This window comes from Microcaecilia unicolor, chromosome 1 (genome assembly GCF_901765095.1).
Source record: "Microcaecilia unicolor chromosome 1, aMicUni1.1, whole genome shotgun sequence".
Lineage (NCBI taxonomy): Eukaryota > Metazoa > Chordata > Amphibia > Gymnophiona > Siphonopidae > Microcaecilia > Microcaecilia unicolor.
The window spans coordinates 54,814,076-54,833,545 of NC_044031.1; the positions used below are offsets into that span (position 1 = coordinate 54,814,076).

Below are 19,470 nucleotides of genomic sequence, written 5' to 3' on the forward strand. Positions count from 1 at the left end.
GAGTTAAAAGCAGCATCAAAAAGGTGGACTTTTAGCCTAGATTTGAAGACAGCCAGAGCTGGAGCGTGACGTACTGGCTCAGGAAGTCTATTCCAGGCATATGGTGCAGCAAGATAAAAGGAACAGAGTCTGGAGTTAGCAGTGGAGGAGAAGGGTACAGATAAGACAGATCTACCTAATGAAAAGAGTTTATGGGGAGGAGTGTAGGGAGAGATAAGAGTGGAGAGGTACTGAGAAGCTGCAGAGTGAATGCACTTGTAAGTCAATATAAGAGGAGTTTGAACTGTATGCGAAAACGGATAGGGAGCCAGTGAAGTGACTTGAGGAGGAGCCTAATATGAACATAGCGACACTAGCAGAATATAAATCGTGCAGCAGAATTTTGAACAGATTGAAGGGGAGAGAGATGGCTTAGTGGGATTATGTGAGAAGCAAGTTGCAATAGTCTAAGCAAGAGGTGATAAGAGCATGCATAAGGGTTCTGGTAGTGTGCTCAGAAAGGAAAGGATGAATTTTGGTGATATTATAGAGAAATGACAGGTTTTATCAGTCTTGTTGAATATGTGCAGAGAAGGAGAGGGAGGAGTCAAAAGATGACTCCGAGGTTACAAGCTGATGAGACAGGGAGCATACCTAGTTTGCTTATGTCCTAATCCAGCTCTGAAAAAACACATTATTTGTGAGACAGCCATGTCCCTTTTCCCCCACCCCCAACACTGCCAATGGTCTGCCACCTCCTGCTGTTGAGCCACTTTTTTAGGATCACTCAGCCCAGTGCCCCCATCATTTCAACTTCCTGTCAAATGTAATGGGGGAATAATATTTTTTAAAAGTAAGTTTTAAAAGGGAGATTTTCAGTTTATGGTATTCCATCCTTCTATTGAAGGATGCACGGTTGGAAGAAAAGAGCAGATACCAGCAACTACCCAAAACTTACCCAGATCAATTAGCAATACTATATCTCCCCATCCAGTGATTCTTGGATCACTCAGTTGTGGGGAGCGGTCGATAATTTTTAGATTCAAACCATGAGCACAAAAATCTTTGTTGCCATATTCCTATGGGTGCCTACACAGTTAGGACATGCTAATTTTGTGCACGCACTAAAATCGCTAGCACACCTTAGTAAACAGGACCCTTTGTTACTTCTAGTTTAAAGATCAAAAGCTAATTACGCTTATATTTATAAAATTATGCTTTCTTCATCAAGTTGTCTTACTTTTTGATGGATGAATTACAGAAATTAGTTCACACTCTAGTAGTTTTTTTCTATATTAGGGAATATATATATATATATATTTTTTTTACATTTGTACCCTATGCTTTCCCACTCATGGCAGGCTCAATGTGGCTTACATGGGGCAATGGAGGGTTAAGTGACTTGCCCAGAGTCATAAGGAGCTGCTTGTGCCTGAAGTGGGAATTGAACTCAGTTCCTCAGGACCAAAGTCCACCACCCTAACCACTAGGCCACTCCTCCACTCCATAAATATTGTAATCTTTATGTACAATTGATACAAAGATCTTTACTTCATTAACAATTAATGCAAAATACAGCTACTACAATGATCTTGTTTAGGTTGAAGTATGATAGAATCACCCCACTATTAACATCTTTATATTGGTCAGAGCTTGCACAAAGTTCAAAGTTTTATGCCAGCGTTTTTCAACCGGTGTGTCATGGCACTAGTTGTGTGCCAAGGGAGCCCCAGCCAGTAACCTGGCATTTTAAGAACAAGACTCTTTCTTCTACAGCTTCTCTGTACCATTTTTAGCTCTCCTCTGGGCTTATATTTATCTGGCAATCTTGCTATACTCCTTGATCACATCTCTTTTCTCTGGAGCTTTTGCTTCCCTCCCACTATTTTTCGGGGTTTTTGTTTTTAATACATCCTTTCAGCAGGATTCCTCTTAAAAACATCCCCCCCCCCCCCCCCCCCAATCTTAGCTGGGAACAAAGTTTCTTGCTCCTGGTTGCCGTATAGTTTGGTATTGCTCAGCCCATTCTCCTGCTTTGCGGCGGAGTGGCCAACAGCACAAAAAAAAGAGAAGAAAGGCTGACAAGGTTTGCTTTAATCTTGTCTCTCTTGAAATAAGTAGCATGCCAGCACTAGCCATCGATGCTGAGATAAGAGAAAAAGAAGTAGGTTACTCCCTCACATGTCCAGCATTATCAAACAAAAACCATGATGCTCTAAGTCAGTGGCCTACAAAAGTGCCTGTGTCCATGCTTGTCCCTCTGATTTGGAAAGGAGGAGAGCAGATCATAATATGAGACAAGCAAAAGCAAGTTTATTTTGAGGTTTCATTTGTTATTGCACCCTCACTTGAATACTTAAAGTATAAGTACATAATCTTTAAGCATCTCAAATTGGTTAAACCACTTTACACTAGGTTACAACAGGGGCGAATGGAATAAGGTGGCTTCCTTGAGTCTCCTAATCCATTGCACACTCAAAGCTGTAGTTTCTTGTAAATTTGTTTTAGGTAACAGATTGTGAACTATATGAACATTCTTTTCATCTGCTACTGATTGCTGGGTCTCCTGGTAGTACTGTGAAATCAATAGACTTTGATGAAAGGGGTCAACAGCACCAAGTCGAATGCAGTATTTATGACTCAGGCTGCTTTACAGGGGAAGAGGCACAAAGAGCGACACCATCTTTCGTTTATTTCCAGGAAAGTGTGTGCTGGGAAGCTGAAGAAAGTGTCAGGAGTACAGTTTCCTGCTAGAGTGGAAAATTATGTGTGAAGGGAGGGGGCAAGTAGAATATGGCACCCTGAACTGTTGGGGAAAGTGTGGGAGCAGTGTAGGGGGTTTTCTGTGGTTGTAATGCACAGGTGGGTGTGTTTGGAGCAGAAACGGCGCAGGGCTTCTTGAAGTATTGAGAAGAGGGATAAAATCAGAGAGAGGATGCTGTATTCTTTATATTGGCTTCAATGCAGTAACAGTTCTGGTAGAAATGCTATCTGAGAGCTGGAGTATTTCAGTAAATACTCTTTTGATAAAATATATCCTTACAAAACTGATGGTGTGCCTTGAGAATTTGTGAGCCTTGTCAGTGTGCTACAAGATGAAAAAGGGGTTGAAAATCACTGTTTTATGCTTTGTTCACAAAATTATAAATGGTATGAGTCCAATTTACTTACTCTCCCGCTCTCAAAACACACTAACCCCCCAGATTCTATATATGGGAGCCAAAATTGGATGGCGAAAGTTGGGAGCCGATTGAGATGTGTACCCAACTAAATTGGCTCACAATTCAATTAGTGCTGATAATTGGGTGCTAATTGGCACTAATTTGGAATTGGGCGCACATCTTGTTATGCGCTATTCTATAACAATGTGCACCCAAATACTATAGCAAACAACCGGGAGGAGCATGGGTGCATCATGAGCATTCCTAAAATTTGTGCACAGAGTTATAGAAAACCAGAGGTGTGTGTCTACGCTAGGCACCAAGAATTACACCTGGTTGCAGCAGGTATAAGTCCTGGTGGCTATATTTGGGCAACGAAATTGGTACTCAATAGAATTCTATAACGGCCGTGCATCTTTGAGTGCCCATTACAGATCAGTGTTGACCGTCAATTTTTTTCGGTGCCAATTTTTGAGCTCCAATTACTGAATCTAGCCCTAGATGACGTGGAGGCGTATTTTCAAAGCACTTAGACTTACAAAGTTTCATAGTAACCTATGGAACTTTGTAAGTCTAAGTACTTTGAAAATCAGCCCCATTGTAATAAACTAGATTTGAACCTACTTATCCAAATCTAATTAATTTCATCTCATAAGAAATTATTTGGCAGCTGTGGTATCAATTGTGGAATTGACTCCCCGTCAAATTAAGGTCAGAATGCAATTATCTAAGGGGCCCTTTTACAGAGCAGTGGTAAGCCCAATGCAAACTTACTGCTCGCTCGTTCGGGGCGGCTGCCAGCAGTATTCCCGCCCCGAGCACATGCCATTTCAGGGGAAAAAGAAAACCCCTGGAAATGGCTTGTGTGGCGGTAACCTGGCAGTAATTGGACATCGCCATGCTCTGCCCGGTTACTGCCGGGTTAGCACGAGCGCTTATCGCCACCCATGTGTGCTAGGGGCTTTTCTACCCACTCCGGTAAAAAAAGGTCATGGCGCGCAGGAAAACGGCCCCCGCCACCAGCGCAGGACCCTTTTGTCCATAGCTTGATAAAAGGGCTCCTAAGTTTTTACAGATTACTTAGAACTTGGTTACTTAAAATATTTGTTTCACGATTTTTAAAAATTGTTATCAATTTGATTCTGTTAGATATTTTTAGGCTTATGCTATGCTTTAACCGTCTAAAGCTCTTGGTACTGACGGTATATAAAAACTGCAGTATGACCACCTACACTTCCGGAAATCACTAAAAACTAACCTGTTCAAAAAGGCATACCCCACCGATCCAACTTAAATGCCTGAACCCAGCAAAACAACCAAACCAAAGCTCATAATGGACATAACTTAACTCTTCCTCCCTACAATTCCCTAACGTTTCTATTACACATGAACTTTATTCTACATCATCACTTTGTATTTGTTTATACCGGAATTGGTGAACGCCTTTACGGTACTATGTAAGCCACATTGAGCCTGCAAATAGGTGGGAAAATGTGGGATACAAATGTAATAAATAAATAATCATTTGAATCAAGGTCCTTCAGTTTTATTTTTACTTATTTTCATATATAAAAAGTAAAGGCCATGCTTACCAAAGCTTAGCACATGCTAAGTGCTGTGCAGCCCATTTTATTCCTATGATCCATATAGCACTTAAAGCACACTAAGCTTTAGTAAACATGGCCCTAAATTTGCAGAAATATAGCAGTGTTCATTTTAGAATATCAATCAAATTGAGGCTGAAACTGAGATAAAATAAAGCTTGTCAAAAATTGTAAAAATCAGAAATAGTAATGCTCGGAAGCAGATTACTTCTGATCTAAGATGCATCAATAATAGCAGGAAGGCCAGACAGTTAAAGCAGCCACATGCTGATATGAGGAAAGGAGGCTCATCCAAATTAAAGGGTCCCTTTTACTAAACCACACTAGTGATTCCCAGCATGGAAAATGCGATGCAGCCCACTGACTCTGAATGGGCTTCGTTGGATTTGTTGCACGGGAAGAGCTAGCATGATTTAGTAAAAGGAGCCCAAAGACTGTTTTACCAGTGGGTTGCACTGTTATAAGTTGCTATTCAAAAATTAAAATCTTTCAAGTACTGATGCATTTAGAATTCAAAAGAAAACTACACAGAATCCACAAAAAAAAAGTATCACACCTCCCACAAGGTCACCCAAATAGCTAGAATCCTCAGTATAGCAACTTCCCCATTTCAATCATGCTTCATCTTCTTATTTCTAGGTCTTCCTTTTGTTGTCCCAATATAAATTTTCTTATATTTAAAAAGCAGACCCCAGTTGACAGGGAGACTTTTCTTCACTTCACAGTGGCAAGAGGCCTTATCTCAGGGGTGGGCATTCATGGTCCTCGATGGCCACAACTCAAGTCGGGTTTTCAAACTTTCCACAATAAATATGCATGAGAACTCTCCGCATACAATGGAAGCAGTACATGCAAATCAATCTCGTGCGTATGCATTGTGCAAATCTTGAAAACCAGCCTGGGTTGTGGCCCACGAGGACCGTGGTTGCCCACCCCTGCCTTATCTGCTCAGCCCATTTGATGTCTGCACCGAGTTTTGAGGCTTCGACTTACTGACATTCCTAGTATTGTTACAACTAAGGAAATGTCAAAATCTTTAAAGGTGAGACCCATCTCAGGGCTGATGGAACAAACAGCACATTTGGTTTAATTAAATCAGTGGCTCCCAAACCTGTCCTGGGGGAACCCCAACCAGTCAGATTTTCTGGATATCCACTATGAATATTCATGAGAGAGTTTGCATTCAGTAGAGGAGATGCATGCAAAACTCTCTCATGAATATTTATTGTGGATATGCTGAAAACCTGGACTGGCTGGGGTGTTCCCTCAGGAAAGGCTTGGATGGCTTGGGAATCACTGAATTAAAGTGCCAGTTGCATAGCTTTCTAGTATCACTGCTACAATATTCCTTCCCTGAAAATGCCCTTCCAATGTTTTTCCGTCACTAACTGGCTGCACGGGGGTTGTGATAACAGCGTGGCAACACTCCAGCTTCTGAAGGGTCACATGATTTGGAATGACTAATCTATTAAGCACTAGCATCCCACTCAGGCTACAAAGATCAAAATTAAAAAAAAAAAAAAAAAGGAAGGAAGGGGAACAATGGTTTTGTTGTAACTTACTGATACTGTATTTTTTTTTTCAGTAGTACTGCTGTTGTAAAGGGAAAACAATATCCCAGTGCTGGTGTATACTGACAGCACACACACACACACACTTAAATGGGAATGAATGCCTGAATCCTGCCTAATAACTGCGCCCCACAGGCAGTAGATGAGATGCTCAACTTCAATCCCCTCTTCATGCATTTTCAATTCAACATACTGAATAGGCCAAGAGAGCACTGGGCCCCTTCAATCCAGACATCCTCTTAACGCATATAGGGGGGGGGGGGGGAGGGAGTGATCAATGTGGGCTACTGCTAAGTCAGGTTATTTTAGCACAGGGTCTCATTGCATATAACAGGACTCCATGCTAAAATAAACCAACTTGTGGTAAAATAACCTGTCTTAATAGTAGCCCAGGCTGATAACTTCCCCCCTTAATTTTCTAAATGATTAAAAGACACAAAGAAAGGTCAGTAATTTGAATTTACATTACCTGTTTAAAAGTAGTTTGGACTTGTGTGACTTGCTGTCGATTTCTTGCTCCACTCCCCAGACTTCCAAGAGAACTGTTTTCATGCTGCCACTGTCCACGTCTTCTCTTACACTCTTGATTAAACTATTTTGTTTGACCTAATGAATCACGCCTATCCCCACCATCACCTTTTCTATTAAACTGAGATTGACTTGACTACCCCTTCACTAACACACTCAAATGTACAGCAGCTGAGGAAATTGGGAGTTACCATATAGGATGAGGGGAATCCCAGTCACAGGAGGGGCTCCCTAAACTACAGCTGCTCCCACCTCAGGTCTTGGCAATGCTCCGAGATACAGCCTGAGAGTATGCATAGGGCTGCGGGTGCTGAGACTTATGCACGCCACACTTGACTAACAAAGTGGCTTCAGTCTGTCTGAAACCACTTTCTAATACACGTGCCAAAACAGCAAACTCATAGGTACCACGGAAGACAAGGCTAGTAAATACCATTTTTGCCGGTAACTTAAAATCAGAACTAGGTAAAATAAGTAGCACAAAACAGGAATTTTGTACAGGGCTATTTTTTTTTCTCCACAAAATACAGATCCAGTCTTTATTCACCTGTCAGACAAGGAAGAAGACAGTGCAGAGTTCCAACACATATGCTGCCATGAGAACACCATCAGAACAAAAGTGGCTAGGTGTCACTTAAAAATTTCACAGAATCATGTATATTCCCCTCTTTACGTCTTTCACCCCAAGGCCACCAGCATTTGTGGGAGCCAGACTTCGAGCAACACAGCAAGCTCCCTTCCCTCCTCTAACTCCCCCCCCCCCCCCCCAAAAGCTAAATTACTTTCCTGCAGTGTCACTGCCAATTAATCGTCTGAATCCGTGTCATGCCGCCGCTTGGGGCCACGTGCTAGTGAAGACCCCCTTCTTTGGCTGTGGGGAACTGAATGCCGGCTGTCGTGGCTCCGGCTTCTGGCACGGTGAGCAGAGTCACTGGATGAGTCTGTGTCATGCCGTCGCCTGCCAGGCGGCTTCTGTGTGTCTTCAGCACTTGATGAATGGCTGTCAGGGCGGCCGGCTCCACATTGCCGTGAGGATGATGAATGATTCTTCTGGCGGGAGGCTTTTCTTTTCCTTTTGGGACAAGAATAAGACAACAAAAAAACACATGAAAACAAAGGAAAGCAAGTCAGGCTGTCACATTATGCCCAGCAGCTTTTGTATCCTTCCCAGTAAAGGGAGCAACACAGAAAAAAAAAACCCTATTCTTCCAAAGGGTGGAAAAAGTTCAACTTGGTCAACTGCTAGGATCTAATAGAGAATTGCTCCTCTCGCTGACTTGCTCAATAAGATAGTCTACCTAATGCTAGTGTCCAATTCTTTTTCTTCTTTACAGTCATTCAAGCACATACCAGCAGGTTTTAAAATCTTCAAGTATTTCTGTTTATCAGCCTATTTCCCCTACTTTGCAGATCTTTGCCAGAAAACAAAGTTCACTAGCTTAGGCTTGGCAATTACAAAGAAAACCCCATTTCCAAAGCATAAACACTACACACTGTCAATCCACGCAGCAGCTCCATTCCACTAATAGCCTAGATTTTAATAATGGACAATTAAGATCTCTATGTACCAAGGAGACTGGGCCCAATGTGTGAAAGTTTAGCTTCCAAACCACCTCCATGACCGCAGCTTTTTTAAAATTTGGTTTATTATTTTATTTATTGCATATGATTTAATACTGTTTGTTATAATATATTGTGAAGTTGATTTTTATGAATGTATGGCAAGCATCAAAAAATGCTTGCTATCACATTGCTCTTTTATGCCCTCAGTGGACCGTCACCCCCCAACCCTGACACACAGGGTAACTCCCCCGATCTGGCTTATAGAGAGGCAGGACAATTAGTCAGGGCCTAACACTATAGTGGAAAATTACAGGGATTTTATTTACTCTTGAAATATTAAAGTACAGGTCTTGCTACAACTTCATGCCTCAGTGAATGACCAGCACAGAGCTTAGAGCTACTAGGGAAAGAAGTAGGGATTTTGTGAGATTCATTGCTTGGAGAATTTCTCTGGGTTTTGTTTGCTGGTCTTCCATAGTGGGCGAATAATAATCTCTTATCAAATATTTTAATGTTTTAGATGTAGTGTTCCTTTTAAATGTAAAAGTTATATGTACTTATTCTGTTTTTATAATGTTTGTTGACCCCTGAAGTATGCTTATATGACAAAACATGGCTGTGTTGGGTCCTTGATGTGTTTATAGTCCTTGTGACTATATGGTCCTATACACCGAGCTTTGAATATCCTCTCCTTTTTTTCATCACTTTTTTGTTGTTGTCTACACGTCCATGAGGTCTGGACTTTCTCCTTCCTTTGTCTTCCTTGTTGTACAATTTGGTTGATCTCTGAAAACCTTTAGAGCGTTCCAGATCACCCAGAGCTCCAGAAGGTTAATAAGGAGGTCTGTCTCCTGGGATGACTGAACACCCCGAGCGCGAAGCCTGTCTAAATGAGCTCCCCACCCCAAGTGGGATGCATCCATCATCAGAACCATCCACGGCTGAAAAATTTGGAATGGGAGTCCTATAATCAAACTAGTAAAAAAGGCCCGTTTCTGGAACGAATGAAACGGGCGCTAGCAAGATTTTCCTGGGAGTGTGTATGTTTGAGAGAGAGAGAGGCAGAGTGAATGTGCGGGTGTGTGACAGAGTGAGACTGTGTGTGTGACAGTGCGTGTGTGAGAATGAGAGTGTGTGACAGGGCCCCCTCCCCTGTTCCTAATGCCCCTCACCCCGTTCCCTCCCCTCCTTTTCCTCCTGCTTCCCACACTTTCGGTTCCTTAAGGCTTTCAAAAGTCTATGTACCCCCGTGGCCCTAACGCCCAGTATCCGGATACCCACCGCTTTCCTCCTCAACCCTCCCCCAAGATGTAATACTTTCACGTCGTTCATTTTTTTTTTTTTTAAAGTGTCCTATCTACCCTGTGTACAAATGCCCGGCATTCAGATTGTGTTCCTCTCGTAAATTTTCATTTCTTTCATTCATTCAGAACTTGCCTCCCCCCCCCCCCCCCCCCCCCGAACACTTTTGGTTCCTTCAGTCTTTTAAAACTCTCCTATGTACCCTGTGTGCTAATGGCCAGCATTGAGATTGTTTTCCTGTCCCAAATTTGCATGTCTTTCAGTCATTCACAACTCCCCCCCTCCCCCCATTTAACACTTTCGGTTCCTTCAGTCTTTTAAAACTCTCCTATCAACCCTGTGTCCTAATGGCCAGCACTCAGATTGTTTTGCTTTGCCAAATTGTCTGTCACTGATGTCACTGAGGTCAGTGCCTGCCTGCCTAGCAGACCACTTCTGGCAGGCACGGTCCCAAGCACATCCTGTTGGAGGTGAGAATTATTATATAGGATTGGATCGAATCGTCCACCAAAGCAGAGAATGAACCAGCTCCGGGAACACTTGGATGACATCCTCCAGGTTCCCTGTGGCCTGACACCACTGGGAAGCTAGGATCCACAGGGAACTCCTCCTGTGGAGACGTGCCAGGGCTGAGCTGTGACCTAATGACAGGTTCATAAGTGAGAAGCAAGGTAGCCAAGAGTGTCCGCCTGCACCACAGGGAGAAATGCTTGCATGAACGGAAGGGAGTGGGAAGGCAGGGGAGAGAGGAGAAGTGCTGGACATGGATGGAGGGGAGGAGGGAGGAGAGAGGAGAAGTGCTGAACATGGATGGAGGGGAGGAGGAGGGAGGAGAGAGGAGAAGTGCTGAACATGGATGGAGGGGAGGAGGAGGGAGGAGAGAGGAGAAGTGTTGGACATGGATGGAGGGGAGGAGGAGGGAGGAGAAGTGTTGGACATGGATGGAGGGAAGGAGGGAGGAGAGAGGAGAAGTGCTGGACATGGGTGGAGGGGAAGAAAAAAAAAAGAAGATGCACATGGATGAAGATGAGGGAAAGGGAAGAGAGGAGAAAAACTGCACATGGAGAAAATAGGCAAAAGCTGGATCCACGTTATACCTCCTCCAGTCAATTCCACGGCGGATGACCCAGCTTTTACTTATGGATGTAGGGCAAGAAATGAAGAAGAAAGGAGGAAAATAAAGAAATAAATGGAAAGGAAGCCCTGGAAACGGAGTTAAGAGAACCTTTCGCTTCTACCTACCCTCCTCTCCCCTTCCTCTACACATTAATTGATTTGCTTGCTTTATTATTTTTTGTCTATTAGATTGTAAGCTCTTTGAGCAGGGACTGCCTTTCTTCTATGTTTGTGCAGCGCTGCGTACGCTTTGTAGCGCTATATAAATGCTAAATAGTAGTAGTAGTAGTAGCAGCAGCAGAATCAGAGACTGGGACCAACATGATCAGAAAAACAGTCACCAGACAACAAAGGTAGAAAAAAATCTTTTTATTTTCATTTTAGTGTTTGGAATATGTCCAATTTGAGAATTTACATCTGCTGTCTTATTTTGCACTAGGTATACTGGAGCTGTAACAGCTTACAGAAATTATTTATAATGAAAAAAAAAATCACGTTATTTTTTTTTCTCCTATACTAGTATAATATTTTCAATGATGTCTGTTTATATGTGCCATGGCTGGGATAAGGGGTGTGGCTATCATAGGGGAGGAGCCATATGTGGTGACCCCGCCCACAATGAGTACCAGCACCTTTTTTTCTACCAAAAAAAAAAAAACCACTGCCCTTGGGACTCAGTAGTTCAGAGCTCTCTGCCTATTCTCTATTCTTTTCTTTTTCCTATTACCATTGGAGTTCCTTTCTGCTTCTTTCTTTACATATTTTGAGTTGTAAATTGCTTTGTCATTTGCAATACACCAAAAGGTCTAATAAATATATGCAACAATAAATTAACATATATTTATAGTAGACCACGTTGATAACATCCCCCGATTGGCTCTCAATAGCAGGTTTTCACAGAGCACCTAAATGTCATGTAGTAAGTATTGTCCTCATATCAGCTGTAAAGAGTATTATGACAATAAAAGAGCTTGATATAACACAACTTTTGCCACATGTAGTCTTACGACAGAAAATTTGCAGAGACAGCAACTGAAAAATTAAATCATCCAGTGGGTCCTGTACTCTAACCAGAAAGAAGGTACAAGGTTAGACAGACCAGTGTCCGACTATACAGCAGTCTCAATATTAAACATAATTTTAAAATAATTCTAGTGTGGATTGGCATCCAGTGCAATTCCTTGAGAAAAGATGTTGCGTGATCACATCTTTTGCCCTTTAGCAATAATTTAGCCAAGAGCTTATCAGAAATATCTAAGTAAACAATGGTACACTCATCAAATTGGGATAACACGATTGCTCGTATTATAACGAACATATGTTATCTTGATTTAAAAAAAAAAAAAAAGTCTTATATGTCTTAGATGAGGAAGAGAGTAGGAAGTTTTAGCAAGTAGTTGTGTGTGAATGTGAGCATATGTGGGGTGGGAGGCAGTGAATATGGATGGTAGTGACTGCGTGCATGAGGTAGTGCAAATCTGGAACACAATGAGCGTAAGGACGTGTGTGGGGGAAGTGAGGATGTGGAGGATGATGTATGTAAGGAACGACAAATGTAGGTGGGGGGGGGGTGATGGGATGTATAGTAAAACGGTAGATATATGGGTGACAGAAGAAAGTCATCATGGTGGTAAGCATATGGATCATATGTGTGAGAGGTTGAGAGGGGGGGGGCGCACAAGACAGGGCAGGTTAAAGACTGGGTGTATGCTGGCATGGAAACTGGGTTGTGTATGGAAGGATGTTGAATGCAGTATTTCTAGGATGGGCGGGACAAACTGCTTGTTCTTTTGGCCACTGTCGGTGACAGGGTGCTGGGCTCGATGGACCCTTGGTCTGTCCCAGCATGGCGATGCTTATGTACTTATGTAAGTGTATCAGCAAGAATGCAAAAAAGATAACGGGTGTATTTGGGGTCTTGGCAAGAGGGGGCAAAAGGGGGGGGGGGGGGTGAGCAAAGGGTGGAAGTGTACTATGGGGGAAATTCTATAACAGGGCACCTCAATGTTGCATGGGGAGCACCTATTCTATAAAAAGACATCTGGGCCCCTCAATTCCATTACAGAATGCTAGTGTAAACCCAAACTGGCGTGCGCCTAGTTATCCCAGGTCTATGGCAGGCATCAATGGGAATGCTTATGTGCAGAAGGCATTGCACATAACTTGAACATTCTGTAAGTTGTGCTCACGTGTATGCCCCCCTTGCACGTATGCACTTTCCTATAGAGTAGAGTAGTGTGTAGTGCACTTATGCATGCAGGAAACGCGTAACTGTACATGCTTAGTTATGGAATTAACTTTCACATGTGTAAAGGGTGAGGGGGAATGTCTGTGGGTGTAAGAACAGTGACCGCCCCAGCACTTTAATACTACACACCTGTCTTCGTCTTCTGAGGAAGTCTCTCTCTTCTTGTCATGGTTTTCTCTCTCTCTCTTCCTTTTTTTCTTTTTCTTCTTTTTCTCCTTTTTGGATTTCTTTTTGCTTTCTGATCTGCAAATTACCAAGAATAAAATCAAACCAGTACAGTCCCTGCTATAAGCTGACTGCTTGGGAGCACAGAGATTTTCTAAACAGGGGAGGATGTTCTCATGTACTACTTTACATAGCTCCGATTCCCCACCCTCTCTATCCACCCCAGCAACATCAGTCGCGTTACAGGAACCAATGATATCAGCAGATTCATTACACTATAAAAGACTAGAATGAAACACTGACCGCTCCTATACTATACCTTTCCCTTGGAGTTTTGCAACCTAACTGTATGACCCTGCATTTTTTAGCATTAAATCTGAGTTGCCAATTGCTGGACCATTCTTCAAGCTTCACCAGATCCCTCTGCATGCTATCCACACTCTCCAGGGTGTCAACCCTACTACAGAGTTTGGTATCATTCACAAAGAGACCGTCCTTCAGCATTATCATTCACAAAGATGTTAAAAAGAGCCGGCCCAAGGACCAATCCCTACAATACACCACTGATAACATCTTTTTCCTCAGAGGAAGCTCTATTTACCACTACCCTCTGTCTCCTTCCACTTAACCAGTTTACAATCCAATCAAGTCAATCGGTCACTTTAGGACCCATACCGAGGGCACTCAGTTTATTTATCAGGTGCCTGTGTGGAACTGTGTCAAAGGCTTGCTAAAATCCAAGTATACCACATCTAGCGCCCCTCCTATATCCAACTGTTTGGTCACCCAGTCAAAGAAATCAATCAGATTTGTCTGGGAAGACCTGCCTCTAGTAAAACCATGCTGCCTTGGGTCCTGCAGACCATTTGATTCTAGAAACCTCACAATCCTCCACTTTAGAAGTGTTTCCATTAGTTTATTCACCACCAATGTCAGACTAACAGGTCTGTAGCTCCCAATCTCCTCCTTACTTCCACTCTTGTGCAGAGGGACCACATCCACCCTTCTCCAGTCCTCCGAGACCACTCCAGACTCTACGGAAGCATTGAAGAGGTCAGACAACGGAACCGCCAAAACATTCCCACGCTTTTTGAGCACACTCTGACATCAAACATCAGGCCCCATCGCTTTGTCTATTTTTAGTTTAGTTAGCTCTTTTCGAACAGAGTCTTCTGAAAATTGGTCCTAGTCTACCAAAAATCCATATTTCCATTAGCAATTGTTTTCTGCGGCACTGTCCCCGGCCTTTCATCCGTGAACACAATAACTGTTAAGTAGTTCAGCATTATCCTAATCAGCTTCTACATATTACTCCCCTTCACCCTTGAGCCTCAGTATGCCATTTTGGCACGTCCTCCTATTGCTTACATATCTAAAAAATGTCTTGTTCCCCCAGTTTTACAGTACTGGCTCTCTCTTCTTCTATTTGCGTCTTCACTTTCCTGACAGCTTTTCCCGATTCTCTGAGCTTTTCTAGGTGTTTTTCTCTGTCTTCCTCTTTCTGCGTCATTTTGTAACTTATGAAGGCTAACCTTTTTGAGCAGGGATCTGTGCCCTCAGACCATGCATGTTGACACAGCACACAATGTAAATTTTTTCTTAGAAAAGCTTGGTGACCATTTAAATTTTTTTATTGAACATTTTCAAAGTAATGCATAGCCCTTATTTTTTTACTTTTTTTTTTTTTTTTAAGTAATGCACCCCCACTTCCTTCTGCCCCAGGTTGATGTTAACTAGATGAACTTTGTGGAAGTAAGAGAGGCTGAAATTTCTCAGAATGGTTACCCCTAAAAGGTAGAGTTAATGAGAATTTTGATCTCCTGATAGATGCTATCCAACATAAATTAACCCTCTGGGACACATTATCATTTTTCATAAGGGAGCAGATACCAATAACACAAACTATTACTAGCTGTTGGGAAATTAGACTTGTCCAGTTTTTAAATTATATGATTTTCACACGCTGCCTCTCCTAAATTGCAAGGGTGAAAATGCTAGGAAAATTCTGATTTTTATTTACACTTACCTTGATTTTTCCATTTTCTGTTCCCCAACTAACTTCCGCTTGCCACCGGAAATCTCTTGAACCTTTTCTTCCACTTTGTGATGCTGCAAGTTTTACAAAACACAAAATAAAAGTTTAAATACACATCTCCAAAACTGAGATTTCTTTTCCAGTTAAAAGAACGATTAAAACATGAAAAATATAGAGATCTTCTATATTAGTTTATGAGCAGTTTTCTACTAGTGCATCTTTTACTACAGCGTGCAATTTCCTGCTACCAGGGAGAGAAAAAAAATTCTACCAAAAAGTGCTGTGCGACTTGTGGCTGATCCTTCTAGTTAATCCCGGGAGCAAAAGTACCAGAGAGCTTTTTACAAGATTTGCTATTTGCACACATTTTTATAAATCAACTTTTAACTCTTTCAGAAGAAATTAAAACCTTGAGCCAAACACAGTCTTCTTGTTAGTATGTGTTTTTCTTATAAAAAGTGCTTATATGATCAGTTTGTCAGTCTGTGAGTCACAGGCAAGGGACTAGCAGTGCGGATGTAGAAACGAATCAGAGAAATGCACCAGTGGTTGGAGCAGGAGAGCTGGTGCGGTTACTCAGATTCTGTCAACCAAAAATAAAAGAGGGTCAGTGACTCCACACTCGCAACACCTGCCCTATCACCTTTTTCTGGTTTCTGTGTGGTTCGCTCTGCTAGGTGCCAGCAACCATGGCGTGCAAAGCTGTAGGTAGGAGAGAGGGAATAAAGTGAGAAGAATGGGGAGGGGCATAGAAAGTGTGTGGGGAGGGGATAAAACATGAAAGAAAATGGGAAGAGGAAACGAGTAAAGGAAGAGACTGAGAGGGAGTGGAGTGGAGAAGATACAAAAGTGCATGTGGGACCTTCTGCAATATATACAACCACTTCCCCAGAGTTCCTGTAATACACAAACAACACACACCTTCTACAGCAAACATACCCATGGCATGGCTGTTCTAATCCTGAGAAGAATCCAATGCAGAAAACAGACTGATACACTTGAAACAGGAACAGGGTTGATACTAGGGAGGGGATGCTGAGCCTTATTTTTATATAAGTACCTCTGTTCTTCCCCCTTCCTCCAGAAAAATCATCATTTGTCTTCCCACTCAACCTCCTCCCACCTTTTCACAAGTCTACAGGCTTCAGATCAAAGACAGCAGAGGTGGAAGCAGAATGAAGTATGAAGGGCAACTCTGATTCCATCTGCTGGCAAGGAAAAGACTGCAATGGCAGCAAGAGTTAGGACAGAACAGAACAGCGATTCCCAAACTTGTCCTAGGGGAATACCAGCCAGTCAGGCATTTCCACACCTAGGAGGCAGTGTATGCAAATTGATCTCATGAAGATTCATTGCTCTAAACACTTGACTAATATGACAATTTAACCTCTTTAAAAAGTTAAAATAATGAAAATATTTATGAAATTGTGATTAAAGCACTCAGCACATCTCCATAATTTCTCTCTGGGTGTGTGATTAAAAGACATAAGGAAGATCATGAATACAAGTTTGCAGGATATGGATTAGTCTAGCTCAAAACATCTTAGTTTTAGTCCTGGATGGTTTTGTTTTGTTCCATCATGGTAGAAAAACGTCCAAGTCTTAGGAACACCCAAATCTCACCCTTAACACACCCCCAACACACCTTGAGATTTGGACGCACTGCAGAACAGCATAGAAAAACATCTGAAAAATAGGTTTCGAAAATACTGGTTTGGACAATTGTGAGGAAAGCGTTCAAATGCTGCTTTATGCCACTCTTTAGACATTTTTCTCGTTCGAAAATGAGCCCCACAGTATCCCAGAGGGAAATTATGGAGATGTACTGAGCACTTTAATCACAATATCATAAATATTTTCATTTTAATATTTTTAGGGCCGTTTGCAAAGTCGTGCTAGCATTTTTAGTGCACACTAACCATGTAGATGCCTATAATATTCCTATGGGCGTGTACACGGTTAGTGTGTGCTACTTTTTTGCACACACTAAAAACGCTAGCACACCTTTGTAAACAGGGCCCTTAAAGAGGTCAAAGTGTCATATTAGTGTTTAGAGTACGGATGTTGATTTGACTAATTTAATTATTGGATTAGCCCAGAATGATACATAGATGAATATACATTGTAGCTATCCTGAACACCTGACTGGCTGGGGGTCTCCCAGGACAGATCTAAAAAATAGCCATGAGTGCTACTGTGAGTCTGCAACACTTCTGCCTGTGTTGCCTATGGGGCGACACCTCTCACTACCCCTTCAAGGATAGGGAATACCACACAGGTACCTGAAGAGTAGATTCAAGTAGAGAGAATTTTAATAATGACATGAATTCAAGTAGAGAGAATTTTAATAATGACATGAATGTTATTTATGATCACACTTCACTCCAAATATATCCTGAGAAACAAACGCAAGGAATGCAACCAACAGAGAAAATCACAGGACCCCCCACCCAATATCCTGGTTAGTTCTGCAGCTTTAAAACAGAGGCCTGGGGGTGCAGCAGAGGGAGTCCCAGCTATCCTACTACAGCTACACTTACAAACTGGCTTAAGAGCCTAGGGGCCATCTCATTCTACCAGGCAAGGATCTCCTTTTCCCTTCCCTTCATCTCCTATCACCAGCCTTTTCATAAGTAAGGTAAAATTATGTATCATACCTGATAATTTTCTTTCCATTAATCATAGCTGATCAATCCATAGACTGGTGGGTTGTGTCCATCTACCAGCAGGTGGAGATAGAGAGCAATCCTTTTGCCTCCCTATATGTGGTCATGTGCTGCCGGAAACTCCTCAGTATGTCGATATCAAAGCTCCATCCGCAGGACTCAGCACTTAGAGAATTACACCCACAAAGGGACACTCTGCCCAGCTCACCACCGCCGAAACGGGGGAGGGGAATTAACCCAGCTCATCCCCACACAAGTGGGGGAGGGGAATCCGTCCAGCTCATCCCCGCGGAGCGGGGGAGGGACACCACACCCGCCGATGCGGGGGGATCTGGCTTATCCTGCAACCGCAACCGCGGGAGGAGCTGACTGACCCTAACACCGCCGAAGCGGGAGGGGTACAAAGCTGCCCTACAGCCACACGAAGCGGGAGGGAGTGCCGGCAGAATTTAAATCTCAATCCAGCCCCGTAAAACGGAGGGGAGAGGAATGCAGCAGCTCACTGTAACACAAACTCGTCTCAACTCTTGAAGAATCCAAGTGAAAAAATAACTTGAACACGAAGTCTTCCTGAACAGGAACTGAAGACTAAACTTGAATCTGAAATGCAACCAGAATATAAACAGTACAGATATCTGGGAGGGACTATGGCTTGATCAGCTATGATTAATGGAAAGAAAATTATCAGGTATGATACATAATTTTACCTTCCATATCATCAAGCTGATCAATCCATAGACTGGTGGGATGTACCGAAGCAGTACTCACCCAGGGCGGGACATAGAAATCCCTGACCGCAACACTGAAGCTCCAAACCGGGCCTCCGCCCGAGCAGCCACAGTCAAGCGGTAATGCTTGGAGAATGTATGGGCCGAAGCCCAAGTTGCCGCCTTGCATATCTCTTCCAAGGAGACGGAACCGGCCTCTGCCATCGAGGCCGCCTGAGCTCTTGTGGAGTGAGCCTTCAGCTGGATAGGCGGCACCTTCCCCGCGGCCACATAAGCCGCTGCAATGGCTTCCTTGACCCATCTTGCCACTGTAGGCTTAGCAGCCTGCAGACCCCTACGAGGACCTGCAAACAGGACAAACAGATGATCCGATTTCTGGAAATCATTGGTCACTTCCAAGTATCTGATGATGACTCGTCTCACATCCAGACATCTGAGAGCAGAGTATTCCTCTGGGTAGTCCTCCCTACGAAAGGAAGGGAGACAGAGCTGCTGATTCACATGGAAGCGAGAAACAATCTTGGGCAGGAAGGAAGGCACTGTGCGAATAGTCACTCCTGCCTCAGTGAACTGCAGAAAAGGCTCTAGATATGAGAGCGCCTGGAGCTCGGAAACTCTTCTGGCTGAAGTGATAGCCACCAAAAAGACTGTTTTCAACGTCAGGTCTTTCAGAGATGCCCTCGACAAGGGTTCAAAAGGCGGCTTCTGCAAGGCTCTTAGCACCAGATTGAGATTCCATGCAGGCACCACAGAGTGCAGAGGAGGGCGCAGGTGATTAACTCCCTTAAGAAAGCGCACCACATC

The 19,470-nt window shown here is 43.0% G+C and overlaps 1 protein-coding gene across 3 annotated transcripts in view; it reads right to left on the reverse strand.

Annotated features, from left to right (window-relative positions):
- Positions 1-6,797: 6,797 nt before the first annotated feature.
- C1H1orf35 (chromosome 1 C1orf35 homolog) overlaps positions 6,798-19,470 on the reverse strand; it is a 67,641-nt gene continuing 54,968 nt past the window's right edge. For 2 of the 3 annotated variants that reach the window (XM_030197337.1, XM_030197328.1), the window contains 3 exons: positions 15,264-15,346; positions 13,202-13,315; positions 7,648-7,915 (listed from right to left, as the gene is read on the reverse strand). In XM_030197337.1, coding sequence (XP_030053197.1) covers positions 7,648-7,915; positions 13,202-13,315; positions 15,264-15,346 — 465 coding nt within the window. Of the gene's footprint in view, positions 7,916-13,201; positions 13,316-15,263; positions 15,347-19,470 lie in introns of all 3 variants that reach the window. The other variant, XM_030197319.1, reaches the window with a different exon arrangement.